At 33.1% G+C, this 13,511-nt stretch overlaps 1 protein-coding gene across 3 annotated transcripts in view; it reads right to left on the minus strand.

Moving 5' to 3' along the window:
* The window catches only part of LOC106463236 (fatty acid synthase-like), a 60,100-nt gene that overhangs the window by 24,385 nt on the left and 22,204 nt on the right, over positions 1-13,511 (minus strand). For all 3 annotated transcript variants that reach the window (XM_013923232.2, XM_022390680.1, XM_022390681.1), the window contains exons 3-8: positions 9,371-9,523; positions 8,467-8,640; positions 7,836-8,036; positions 6,887-7,009; positions 6,330-6,560; positions 4,419-4,873 (exon numbers count right to left, since the gene is read on the minus strand). In XM_013923232.2, coding sequence (XP_013778686.1) covers positions 4,419-4,873; positions 6,330-6,560; positions 6,887-7,009; positions 7,836-8,036; positions 8,467-8,640; positions 9,371-9,523 — 1,337 coding nt within the window. The remainder of the gene's footprint in view (positions 1-4,418; positions 4,874-6,329; positions 6,561-6,886; positions 7,010-7,835; positions 8,037-8,466; positions 8,641-9,370; positions 9,524-13,511) is intronic.

A 13,511-nucleotide genomic window follows, 5' to 3' on the forward strand; every position in this document is an offset into this window, starting at 1 on the left:
TTTTAAACTGACCAGATGGAAGGTAGCCAGTCAGCAGCACCCTACCACCCATGCTAATGGATTGGCCATCACTCTTAACCCTACTGAGATGGGTCTTCCTATGGTCACAGGTCATGACATCTCATTTGTAAAGTTACATTGAAAATTTTATTAACCTACTATTTTATGAATGTATATCAGTAAGTTTGATATCAAATTGTAGATTTTTATTCAAACTTTAGTGTTATACATTAGCTTATACCTTAATTTAAAAGTACGTATTAAAAAAGCAAAAACCTAAATATTGATTTTTGTGTGTCACGTGGTATGTTGAATGCAGCATTAGTTCAGATTAGAAGTTTATGATATCCAAATACAAAAATCTATAATTTCTTACAAATTAGGAACTCAAGTTACCGATATTGACAAGCTAGAATATAAAGTAAGAACCTCCTATATTTTCTATTTGCTGAGATATAGATAGATTTAGTGAATCAAACACAGTGGTCTTCACCCACCTCTTTTCCATTGTTGGAAACACATAAGTATACCTACTTCTGTCTATGACGTGTGAATACTCAATCGAAAGCTCAGAATGTCCCCCACATGGTTTCCGAACCTTTGAAAAGTATTTATGCAGAAAACCCTTTCTTTTCATAGCAGTTTCCAAGTGGTAAGTAAAGTAAGACATTATTAAGCTCTAAAAATCATATATTTTAGACCCAAATACAACTTAGCTATTAAGCCTGATAAATTATAGTGGATTTCTGTTGTGGTATTTATAGTGATTTATGATTTTTTTTATTTCAAAATGCATATATAAAACTAGCAAAAATTGTTTTGTTTTACATTCTCCATGCGAGAAATTTGATAAGGCTTAGCAAATTAGGGCAAGCCACAAAGTAGTACAAAGTCCATAACTAGAAAATATAATTGTTCTCTACATTTCTTTATTTACTGTTCTAGGTTTTAAGAAAAATAACTGAAATTTTAGAACTTGTTTGTAAATAGTAGTAATGCATATGCATATATATAATGTTTTATAACCAAAACACGACTATTTTATGAAATACTGGTCCACTATAACACAGCCTAGAATGAAAGAAGCTTAATTTATATCTATTTGTTTTTCTTCTTTTTTTTTTCATGGTGGTTAGAATTGACCAAACCCATACAAAGATACAATAGTAGTATGTGAAATTTGACAGCGTTCTGATGCATAAAAGTATTTTTAATCTTAAAATCAAAATTAATTTGCATGTTGGATAGTCAATATTCGAAAATAAAAAATGAATGAGCAAATAATTAATTTAAAAATTCTGATACTTTGTGCACGAATGCCTTCTAATGTTTACTGATAACCTGCAAATTTTCATGAAGATACACCTACTGTATTAAAAAGTTACAGTATAACTACTTTATGGTTACTTTGGGGAATACAAGCTGGGTGGAATTCCCCCCAGCTGTGCAGAAAGGTTAAAAAGTGTAGGGAATATTTTGTGTATCGTACAGATTCCAAACCAGTTCAAATCCAGAGCTCTACCACAGAGTTAAGCCACATCCAGTAAATGAAAGCCATGGGTTTTATACTTGGAAGGAAGTCATAACAAAGTTTATTAAAAACCCTTAAAATATTGTGAGCTAGTATTGGTGATGGTATGTGAAAGGAAAATATTCTTTAGTGAATTTCTTGCTGCTGAGCATATTGGTGCCCTTCCTTTCATGGGCTGGATGTGAATGATTAAATAGAAACTTTCTTACCAGAAATATGGGCTAAGAAAATGACACTACAGGACTCATTAATTGTTCACATAAATCTATGAATGTGTGGTTGTACACTTTGTACTTCTAAATTATAAAACTTCAACTCAACACTTTAATTTTTTTGTAATCCAGTTAAAAAAAGAGAATGTGTTTAGTATATTGTAAGAAATTGTTAGAGAACAGTTTACTTAGTGAAAAAGGAATGTATTAATTTTGTTTTTGTCCAAGTAAGTTCATTTAACACTGTTGAAAATTGTAGAGTACTGTTTATAGACCCGATACAACACAAGACTCGAGTGCAGCAAGGTAATTTAATCAATTATATTGATTAGTATCATGTAAAGTAATAGAAATTACAATTGATTAATCAAAATTACTGTTTGTAATTATCAATATCTGAGGAACTGTATTAATCAAATGTAATCAATTAAAAAATACCATAAATCACTCAACTCTACTTATAGGCATCTATACTTCTTCCTAAATGGGCTACTAAACTTTATAAAAAGAAAACAGTACATTTTTGTAAAAAAACAAACTATAATTGTGGTGCACAAAAGAAACCTGTAATGTGACTAACTTGTGTTATTAAATGTTTTTGTAACTGTTCTATCATTCTAGATCACAAAGATAGTTAAACTATTAATTATTTACTAAACTATAAATTACTTGAACCTAAGCCTAAGTTATCTCTAGTAACTTAGAAGACTACGTGATTAGATACCTTAAGGGGTGGTGCAGATTATCACAAAAGGCAGTTGAATGTAAGGGGGTGATTACACATTTCCCATAAACATTCCAAAAATAGGATTTGTATTTCAAGAGGAAAAAGAAAAATTAAATAGTACATTTTAAATGGTCAAATCTAATAGGGGAACTACTGTAAAGTCAAAACTATTTATAACATTCTTTTGGACAGCAAGTTAGCTTTTCTGAACCATTCTTGGCTACTTAAATTGCAATGTATAAACATTTTAAGCATTTAACATTTAGTATTATAATGTTGTAATCTTACACTTCAAGTTTAAAAGTTGATTGGTTCTTTATAATGTAAACAAAATGCAGTAATTTTGTTACTAAGATGAGAACTAATAATTTATAATTAATATAATTTTAAGTAACATTTTAGGTAAAGGTACTCAAGGACTATCTACAACTAGTCATCCCTAACTTAAGTGATAGAATAGAGTAAGACAGCTAGTTACTACCACCCACTAGTCATCCCTAACTTGAGTGATAGAATAGAGTAAGACAGCTAGTTACTACCACCCACTATTCATCCCTAACTTAAGTGATAGAATAGAGTAAGACAGCTAGTTACGACCACCCACTAGTCATCCCTAACTTAAGTGATAGAATAGAGTAAGACAGCTAGTTACTACCACCCACCAGTCATCCCTAACTTGAGTGATAGAATAGAGTAAGACAGCTAGTTACTACCACCCACCAGTCATCCCTAACTTGAGTGATAGAATAGAGTAAGACAGCTAGTTAATACCACCCACTAGTCATCCCTAACTTAAGTGATAGAATAGAGAAAGACAGCTAGTTACTACCACCCACCAGTCATCCCTAACTTAAGTGATAGAATATAGTTAGACAACTAGTTAATACCACCCACTAGTCATCCCTAACTTAAGTGACAGAATAGAGTAAGACAGCTAGTTACTACCACCCACCAGTCATCCCTAACTTAAGTGATAGAATAGAGTAAGGCAACTAGTTAATACCACCCACTAGTCATCCCTAACTTGAGTGATAGAATATAGTTAGGCAACAAGTCAATACCACCCACTAGTCATCCCTAACTATCTGCTCCAAACCACCAGTGTAAATATAAAAACAAAGGCAGAACACCATAAAAAGTAAAACCAAATCAAGTTAAAAACTAAACAACGTCCAAAAGGCTGGTTAAAAACATGATCAAGTTGGACAATGTCACCATCACCAACGACACCTTCTAATATCAGGGTTGAATCCTCAGATAATACATGTCTAAAATAGCTCACACTTGTAACGACGGCATGAAAATAAAAGGTGGGCAATTGTCACTTGAGTGTCACAAAGGTCACACATTGGCGGATTAGTCCAACATAAAAGAAAACGAGTTAAAAACTGTGACCAATGCTTAGCCTAGATAAGACAACTTCCTCCCTTCGGGCCTTATGGAAACTAGATGGCCAAGCAACAACAGCAAGTTTAAGCTGGAAAAGCTCGTTACGAAGCTGCTCTCCCCAAATTGCCTGCCAACTGGCACAAAGCCATGCCTTGATCACAGGGCCAAAAGTATGATTAATAGAACCTCGATAACTAACATCTGTAGTTTTATTTTAAAAAATAAGTGACTGCACTAAAATAGGATTTAAGTAAAACCAGCCAAACTTCAATGTCAGATCTCTTGACTGTTTTGGAAATAGCTATTTTTAATGTATATTTTATGAGTGTCATATATTTATATGACTCAAAACAGTCTCCTTACAACAGGTAAGTGCAAGTTCTGTAGTTATCTTACATCATCATCAACACATAGTTACTTGTTTCAATTTTTATTCATCTCTAATTTTTTAAAAATTTAGAATTTAAATACGACTGCCCAAAATATAAAAAGGACAAACTACCAGTTCTTTTTAATTACTTACAATACACTGACTTTGATGAAAATAGATGATACTTACTTCCACCATCCTTACTTCATCTCTACCATCGGTGCCAGGAATCATGAATCCTCTATAAGGCATGGCCGTAGGAGGTGCCCTTCCAATTTCAGTCAAAAGAGCAAATGTTTCCAATGAAACATCTTCTTGAAGTTGGTTGAACACAATATTCACAGATTCTTCTGTTCTACCACAAAATGTTACCAAGTAAGGAATGGTTTCCTTACTTTTAGAGTTTTCTATTGCCAAATTACTTGGTGGGCGATAAGGCTCTAACACAGCATGGACATTTGCTCCTCCAAATCCAAAAGAGTTGATAGCAATTAATCCCTTAGGTAAAGTCAGATTATCATCAACAACTTTTAATCTTCCATCAACAAGGGCAGGAATGTTAGGATTAGGTGAAAAAAAATGCAAGTTTGCAGGGATTTTTCCAGTTTCCATTGCAACAAGTACTTTTGCTACTGAGCACAAACCTAAAGAAAAAAAAAATTAACATGTCTCGCAAGAGAACACACGCATGTCAGCATCATACCCGTTTTAAAGAAGAAGCATTTACACAAAATCAAAGTAGCCCTTATGGATTTTGGAAGTTCTTTTGCTGTAATTTAATAGTTATACAAACTATGGAGAAAAAAAAAATGCTAGAAACTCAAATACTAATGCTACCTAATTGTCAGAATTAACTTAGTAAAGGTTTTAAAATGATGGAAAATAATTAAAACAAAAGATTCAAATACAGTACTATGTGATTGTGGTATACCAATATATCACGTGCTTCTATCTTCTTACAGTATTTATTCTGAATATATTCTCTGTTCTAAATATACACAATTTTCACATAACACGTGGTCAAGAAAAATATTCATCTTGTTTTGAGGTACCTTTGTTACTCCAGAAGTAGATAACACTTATTACCACCCTTGGAGGGCACTGCTTAATGCAACCTTCTGTAAGTATATTGATAGCAGTGTCCCTTAACAGTTGTATAGGTGATATCTAGAGGTTATAGACTCATCTATGTGTAATATGAATGACCAGTCACGTGGTAATACAAGCTCAACAAACGAGAGGTTTCTTTGAAGAATCTAAGAAACCTTGAGTTTAGTAGCATGGTCTGGAAAGTCATCGAATATAGTCTTTAGCTTGATTGTCAGTAGTCAGTCCAGTGATCCCGTGAAAGCAACAGTGCAACATAAGTAAACTGCCACTGCACACACTTTTTGTTCAGGGTATAATAAAGATCGTTTATTTTGCATATCACTTTTTGTCCAGTCTGATTAATTCATTAAAATCAACTCGGAAAGATTTAGTACTACTCCATAATTACCATCTTGAGCTAATCTCCTATTATTCAACATACCTATCCAGTGAAGCTCATACCTACATATTCAGTTCACCCAAATATACCACAGACAGGATAGGTTAGGAGAAATTTTAGGATTATGAGAGCTTAGTAATGAAGGTTTGAAAATATTGGAATCATTTCCATTTTATTTTATTTTACTTTATAAACATTACTATTCCAAGTTAATACTGTGCAAATTTAATTTTTTCAATATATTTTCTTACCCTGAATTTAAACCAGAAACCTGCCACATCAGTAGAGTGCTCTACCAACTGAGTCAACAGGCTAACTCACTAACTTCCTAATAAGTCCCTTTTTTTTAATGACTCAAACTACCACAGTACCACAAATAGATTAACAATAGTTACAAGTCACGATACAAGCTCATTAAACATAGAAAGCATGTCATGCAATAAATTTTTAAAAACAAAACAATATACATAAGACTGCTCCATATGGTTAAAGTATTTCCTTTAAAATGTATGAAAGCTAGTTATGAAACACATTAACAAAATCATAGAGAATGAAATACCAGGAAGAAACTTCAAGTGTATTAAAGTAATAGTAGCATATTATAATTTTACCTGAAGCTGGCTCTGAATGGCCCATATTCGACTTCACAGAGCCTATCAACAAAGGATTATCCCTATCTTTACACAGAACGTCAGCTATGGCTCCTAATTCTTGGGGATCACCAACTTTTGTTCCTGTACCATGAGCTTCCACATAGACAACATCATTTGCACTTAAACCAGCTTCTGTGTAAACCTCGTTTAAAAGTTCTTGTTGCACATGACCAGCTGGAAATGTCACTCCTAAAGAAGGAAGATCAAACACGTTTAAAAATATAAGTTTTATTTTTAAAGTTGTTGAACCGTAATGACTAATTTTGTAGTTTTTATAATTTAAGTCTTAGAAAAACTTTAAAATGTTAACTAGAGAACACTTTCAAATGCAAAAGCAATACATTAATGTTCTACTTTTACCATTTTCCATAGGAAGAAATAATTTCAAAATGCTAAATAATTTCTTTGTGTGTCAAAAAATATAACATTTGTTCATATTAAATTATAATTTTTGCACCTTTCTTAAAGATTTTTCTAATGATATTGATATGGTAATTACAGAAAAATAAGCTAACCTTGCTCTTTAAATCCATCGGTATTAGTTTTAACATGAACTACCGTGGCATATATTCTTCTGGCCTCAGAGGCACGCTGAAGAAATACAACCGAGGCTGCTTCACTTCGTACATAGCCATTGCCTGAAAAGTAAAATACATGTTTTAGGAACTAAATCTTCAAGTCTTCACAGTTCAAGATGTAATAACTTTTCATAAAAAACGTTGTCATCTACTTACACATTTATTTCTGAGCAAGTTCTAAAAACAGATTTGTAAGCAATCTGAAATCCAGTGTTTAGAATTATTTGTTTTATTACAGCATTCCTTCATAAAAAAGGGACAGTAAGATAATTCTTCTTATAAAAGTTAGCCTGATAGTCCTTTTGTGATGCTTCTTACATTATTCTATTATTCCTTTAAATGATCTATTTTTGCTTACTTAATGGGCTGACTTAACATCTCATAAATTATTTCATCAGCACCACACTGCTCATTTATTGAGACAAACATTAAATGGCTACGATTACCCGAACTTCCAACATAAATCTTGACAAAGAATTGAACGTTTACTTAAGTGTAGTTGTACATTTTACAAATTCAAATCTTCACCTCTATAAAGTTCACCTGCAGTGTAATTTTTAAGACTAATTTGGTTTTGTTTCAGATATTTGTGCAAAGCTACACAAGAACCATCAGTGCTAGCTGTCCCTAACTCAGAACTGAAAGAGGGAAGAAAGGAAGGTTACCAGCAGTATCCACTACCAACATTGAAGCTACTCTAATCAAATAGTGGGAGTCGGCCATCACTCTTACAATGCACCCAGGCCCCAAATTGCAGAGATTGGTTGTTTTACTGTGACCGTGGGACATGAACCATGGACCCTTATCTTCATAGTTTTGAAGAGTTAACCACTATCCAAGTCTATATAGTTTGAGGGTTAATTTTTTGTTGTTGAAAAATTCTTACCAGATGCATCAAATGCTTTACATTTTCCATCAACAGAAAGCATTCCAAGGCGATGAAATTGAAGAGAACTAGTTGGTTTCAAACACAGGTTGACACCTCCAACTATTGCTGCCTCACACTGACTAGTTCGGAGAGCAATTACAGCCTGATCCAGAGCAAGCAAACTGGACGAACATGCTGTATCAAGTGCAAAACTGGGGCCTAATGCAAGACATTTCAAAAAGAATATAAAACATTTTTTGCATAGCTATAATAGAAAACAAAGAAACACTGCTTTATATATTACTGTATTAATAGCATCATAAAGCAATCCACAGTGATTCAATCTAATTTGTACATCATATACTTCAAAACTCTTGATGTAAAGAAAACCAACAACACTCAATGATAAGCTAGCTATCCGCGATCCGTTGTTCTCTTAATTAAAACATTAACACCTTTCATTAAAGAATGAAATTAACAGTCAGATAAAAAAGAAACTGAAATAACAGACAGGATGAAAATTTAATGATTATTTTTCAACCATTTACAGATAAAATTTAACCCTTTTTTTTTTTTAAAGTAGACAGTAACTTTTTTTTCTAGTACTCTGACTGATATGATACTTTAAAGACTTAATAAATGACCTGACCTTTAAAGTCAAAAGTGTAAGAAATTCTGTTTGCAAACATGGAACGGCAACAACCAGTTAGCCCATAACCATTGATCTTCTCAGGGTCTTTGCCCAGTGCCTCATCAGTCTCTGAAGCACTACAGCCAATGAAAACACCAGTTCTTCTTCCTCGCAGGCTGTGAGGGTCGTAGCCTATAAATAATGTCTTTCGGCTTTAAAACTATCTGCGACATGACCAATCAAAACTATTGACGACATTCACACACCCTCCCAAAATAACAAAAAATAAAGGCATTCTATAGGTCTCCCAAAAAACTGGTTAAGAAATTTGTGTTTAGGTTCAGTTATGATGTTTCTTTAACTATCTATTGAAAGACTTACTGAATAATGACTAAGGTAACTGTATATTTAAACTACACATGTTCTAGGGTCCTACATGCTTGAAAGAGGAATGGTAATGTTTGTGTATTTTTTAATGTTATCTGTATCACTATGGTTATTTTCCTTAAACAAAAACTTGCAGTCATATTTCATTATCAAATGATCTTTCTAGTACATTTAAATATATAATATGTATATAATGTATGTACAGTTATCATAAACAAATAGTATAAGTTGTACAGGTATTTTAAGACCTCTTATCTCTGGTAAACACTATGAAGTCACTGGATAAGTAAGTATCATGTAAACTTCAGGATACAGGAAGTATTGCTTAATTTACATTTAGTACATAAATTGTGAGTCTAGTGAATCATTCATCTACCCCTTTTAAAAGTGGATGAATTTCACAGCATCAGACAGAAATTCAGAAAAACAAGTTATGGTAAGATGTGTATTATATGCACCAGAAAACATTTTAGGATATTTTAACTAGTACCTTTTGCAAATTATAAGGAGTTAAGGAAACTATGATGTTTCTCACCTGCATCAACTATTGCTTCATATGTTAACTCAAGAAGAATTCTAAGTTGAGGATCCATAGCGTGAGCTTGTTTGGGATGAACTCCAAAAAACGTGGCATCAAACTTGCTGAGATCCTTTAATTTACCACAACGTGTAGGTAAGCCATACAAACCTGAAGAAATTATATAATTAAAATAGGCCATAATTTTTTTTTTTTTTAAACAGATTACATTTAAAGCAAGAATAGATTGGATTTTACACAGCATTACCAACAAAACTTGATCATATATAATTAGATTAATTTTTTAAAGGAAAACATAAATGAAAAGAATATATATACTAGAAAAAGATTAAAAATGCAGCCATAAAAGAAATATCCAACACTGGGACATAAATTACAGGGTGTGTCATTATGTAATGTGCCATAGTTTTTTTGAGGAGCCAGCAGAAGTAAGATCCAAATTGTATTGGGGATAACCCATCTATTCAGTTTAACCTCAATTTCATCAGCCCCACATACTTTTACTGTCTGCAGCCAGATGTGGGTGATCTAGCCCACAACGTCCCACATCTTTATCACCTTTCTCTGTCTGCAGCCAGATGCGAGTGCTCTAGCCCACAACACCCCAATCTTTATCACCTTTCGCTGTCTGCAGCCATAAGTGGGAAGATGGTTGCTCAAAAAATACTACTAATACAAGTAGAAAAATAGAAAGAAAACAGTACAAAATATAATAATTACAGTACCATACATCAATAGGGTAGACAGTAAAACTGTCCTTGTAGTTAGTATTCCAGCCCCCATTATGATATTTGGACATAAATAGTTCCGCAGTACCTCAAAAAAAACCACGGCACATTACATAATGACCCACCTTATGATTTGTGACTTGGTGTTGGATATCAGTTTTGTGGCTAAGTTTAAATTTTATTTAAGTATATTGTTTCACTTATTTATTCCTTCCCTAGAAAATTAAATCTTTCTCTGTGTGTGTGTGTGTGTGTGTGTGTGAACACACAAGCTGGAGTACCTGTCCCCTGGATGGAAGTTATGTCATGGTTAATGAAAAGTTGCTTCCCTTATATGTAATTGTAAAAAAATGCCCATAAAAACTGAAAAACACAAAAATTATGAAACCACAAATTTGCTTGTATCTCTGCATGGACCCAACAAACCTTCATGCGAAATTTGGTGAAGATCCATCTACAGGAGGTGAATTAGTGGCAAAAACCGCAAAATTGAAACTTTGAATGTACCTCTGCCAAGACCAAATGAACCCACACACCAATTTTGGTGAAGATCCATCTACAGGGGTCGAAGTAGTGGTAAAAATAGTAAAAACAGCCATAAAAACTGCAAAGCTGAAAATTTGTATGTGGCCCCCCACATGGACCTACACACCAATTTTGGTGAAGATCCATCTACAGGGGTTGAAGTAGTGATAAAAATAGTAAAAACAGCCATAAAAACTGCAAAACTGAAAATTTGTATGTGGCCCCCCCACATGGACCTACATACCAATTTTGGTGAAGATTCATCTACAGGGGTCGAAGTAGTGGTAGAAATAGCAAAAACAGCCATAAAAACTGTAAAACTGAAAATTTGTATGTGGCCCCCCACATGGACCTACATACCAATTTTGGTGAAGTTCCATCCTCACCCTGTAAAGTAGTTACATGGGCATGATATAGATATAGAACATAAAATAATCATTAAGAGTTCAAACTTATCTTGTACACAGAGTATAAGATGTCTAAGTTTTACATAACAGGGTACTTTAGTTAATTATTTAATCATTAATAGTGTTACAAGCTATAAATAATAAACTAAAACACTAACAGGGATATGGTTAATAACATTAATACAAATTACAAATGTTTAACCTAATCCCATTTTGGTTTTACTGTTGAGTTTATACTGGGATATCTCCCCATTTCATCAATTATAGATAACTTAGTTGTTCATTCACAGCAAAGAGATGGCGCCACCTACCAACTAATAAATATTTCAATATTATTAATACCATACACGCGTATAAAAAATTTTCTATTTTTAGGCCTGAGAGTTTGCTCTATAAAACCTACGAACATTAGCATTTTTTAAGTGTCTCCCAGGTACAGTCACCAAAAATTTATGTTTGTGGAGATTTTTTGGACAACGGTTTGTTTGTCAACTTAGTAGAAATCAGCCAAATGATTTTACGAGTTAACAATGGTTTGGGGCTGCGAAATAATTTGATTATTTCGACGTGCGTTTAGAGTGCACTCCGTTTTATGATTAACTCAAAAAAAAAAAAAGGTTTCTCTTCTTCACCAAAACGTGAATTTCATTCAGTGAGGAAAAGATGACGTAGAGGTATAACCCAATCCTTGATTATTAACAGTGAGTAAAGAATTATACATAACCAAATAAAAAGTTGTCTAACCCTGTAGCATGAAACCATCACCGCAATATTTTAAGTACCTAAAAAATTTCCACAGCATTTGGCATCAAACACTGAGAATACACAAGTGTGGTTTTCTACCTAGTTAAAAGATCTTTTCCATACGCAGCAAACTAAACAAACAATATAACGTTCACTGTTAAATAAATAAGCACTAGAGTACAGAGATAACGTTTGTAGTTACTGTATAACAGTTTTTTTTAAAGGATCACAATACAGGAAACATTAATTACTACACTTCCTGTTACAATATTTACAGTGAACGACCAATCTGAATATGTTTGGGCCATATAAGAAATTTATTATTATGTTTAAAAAAATGCCAAGAAACATTTGATCGTAAATACACAATGAAACCTCATATCTTGTACATGTTTGAATAACACCTCATTAGCGGCGAAAATTTTCAAACAATATACGAGAATGGAAGACAATATGTCATACAGCATTGGTGGAAACATCTTTGTCACAGTTAGGCAAACAGACTTTCGTATTTGTGTGTTGTTTTTTTTTTTTTTATGACATCAAATTAACAAATACATTTATTACTACATGAAATACGTGTCAAAAAGTTTGAATATTTGGCTCGATTCCATTATCCTCCATGATATAATCTTTGTTTATGCAATAAACGTGGAGAACAAATGGAAGCACGGTTTATTAGCACACGAAAATTTAAATTTTACAAACTAAAATTAACACAACTGAATGCTCGCACGGTTTATTAGCACACGAAGATTTATATTTTACAAAATAATATTAATACAACTGAATGCTCGCACGGTTTATTAGCACACACAGATTTATATTTTACAAAATAATATTAATACAACTGAATGCTCGCACGGTTTATTAGCACACGAAAATTTAAATTTTACAAAATAATATTAATACAACTGAATGCTCGCACGGTTTATTAGCACACGAAGATTTATATATTTTACAAAATAATATAAATACAACTGAATGCTCGCACGGTTTATTAGCACACGAAAATTTATATTTTACAAAATAAAATTAATACAACAGAATGCTCGCTACTCTTGTGTATGTGCTAATGTTTATTTGTTTGAAGTTAAGTACAAAGCTACACAATGGAATATCTGGGCTCTGTTTACTACGAGTATCGAAACCGGTTTGTAGCGTTGCAGGTCCGCAGATACCGCCGTGTCACTAATGTTAAGGAAAAGGCGTGATTCTCGCAACTTCTTCAGACCAGTCAGCCAACGTTGGAACTGTTAGGTTGCATTACTAATGAAATAATTTTACACACACAGCGTTGTTTCGAAAAATACGAAATGAAGAGTAAAAGAAAACCGTTTCTTCTGGTTACAGGACCATCATTATAATCAATTGTCTTTCTATGAAAGACTTCACAGTCATTAGATGTGAAGAAGCACGTGTAGTCGTAGTAACAACTTAAGCTTAGAATTTAAGCGGAACTAAACTATGGTGGCCGGATGACATTGATTCTCGGGGGCATTACTCCTATTACAGAGGAATGTCCTCGATTTGGCAAAATTCGAGTGCGAACCATCTTGAGTGTTTAAAAAGACAAAAATGCACGTTTTGCTAACATCTGTCATTATTCTAATTAAAGCTAAACTATACTTTTATCCCTTCTTGGCTTTTTTTTCTTATTCAAGATAGTAGTTTCACATTATTTTGTAGTGACTCTGTAACAAAACCCAGTGTGGCTTTCACTCCAAAATAGTT

The sequence above is a fragment of the Limulus polyphemus genome, unplaced genomic scaffold (assembly GCF_000517525.1).
Source record: "Limulus polyphemus unplaced genomic scaffold, Limulus_polyphemus-2.1.2 Scaffold1355, whole genome shotgun sequence".
NCBI classification, from domain to species: domain Eukaryota; kingdom Metazoa; phylum Arthropoda; class Merostomata; order Xiphosura; family Limulidae; genus Limulus; species Limulus polyphemus.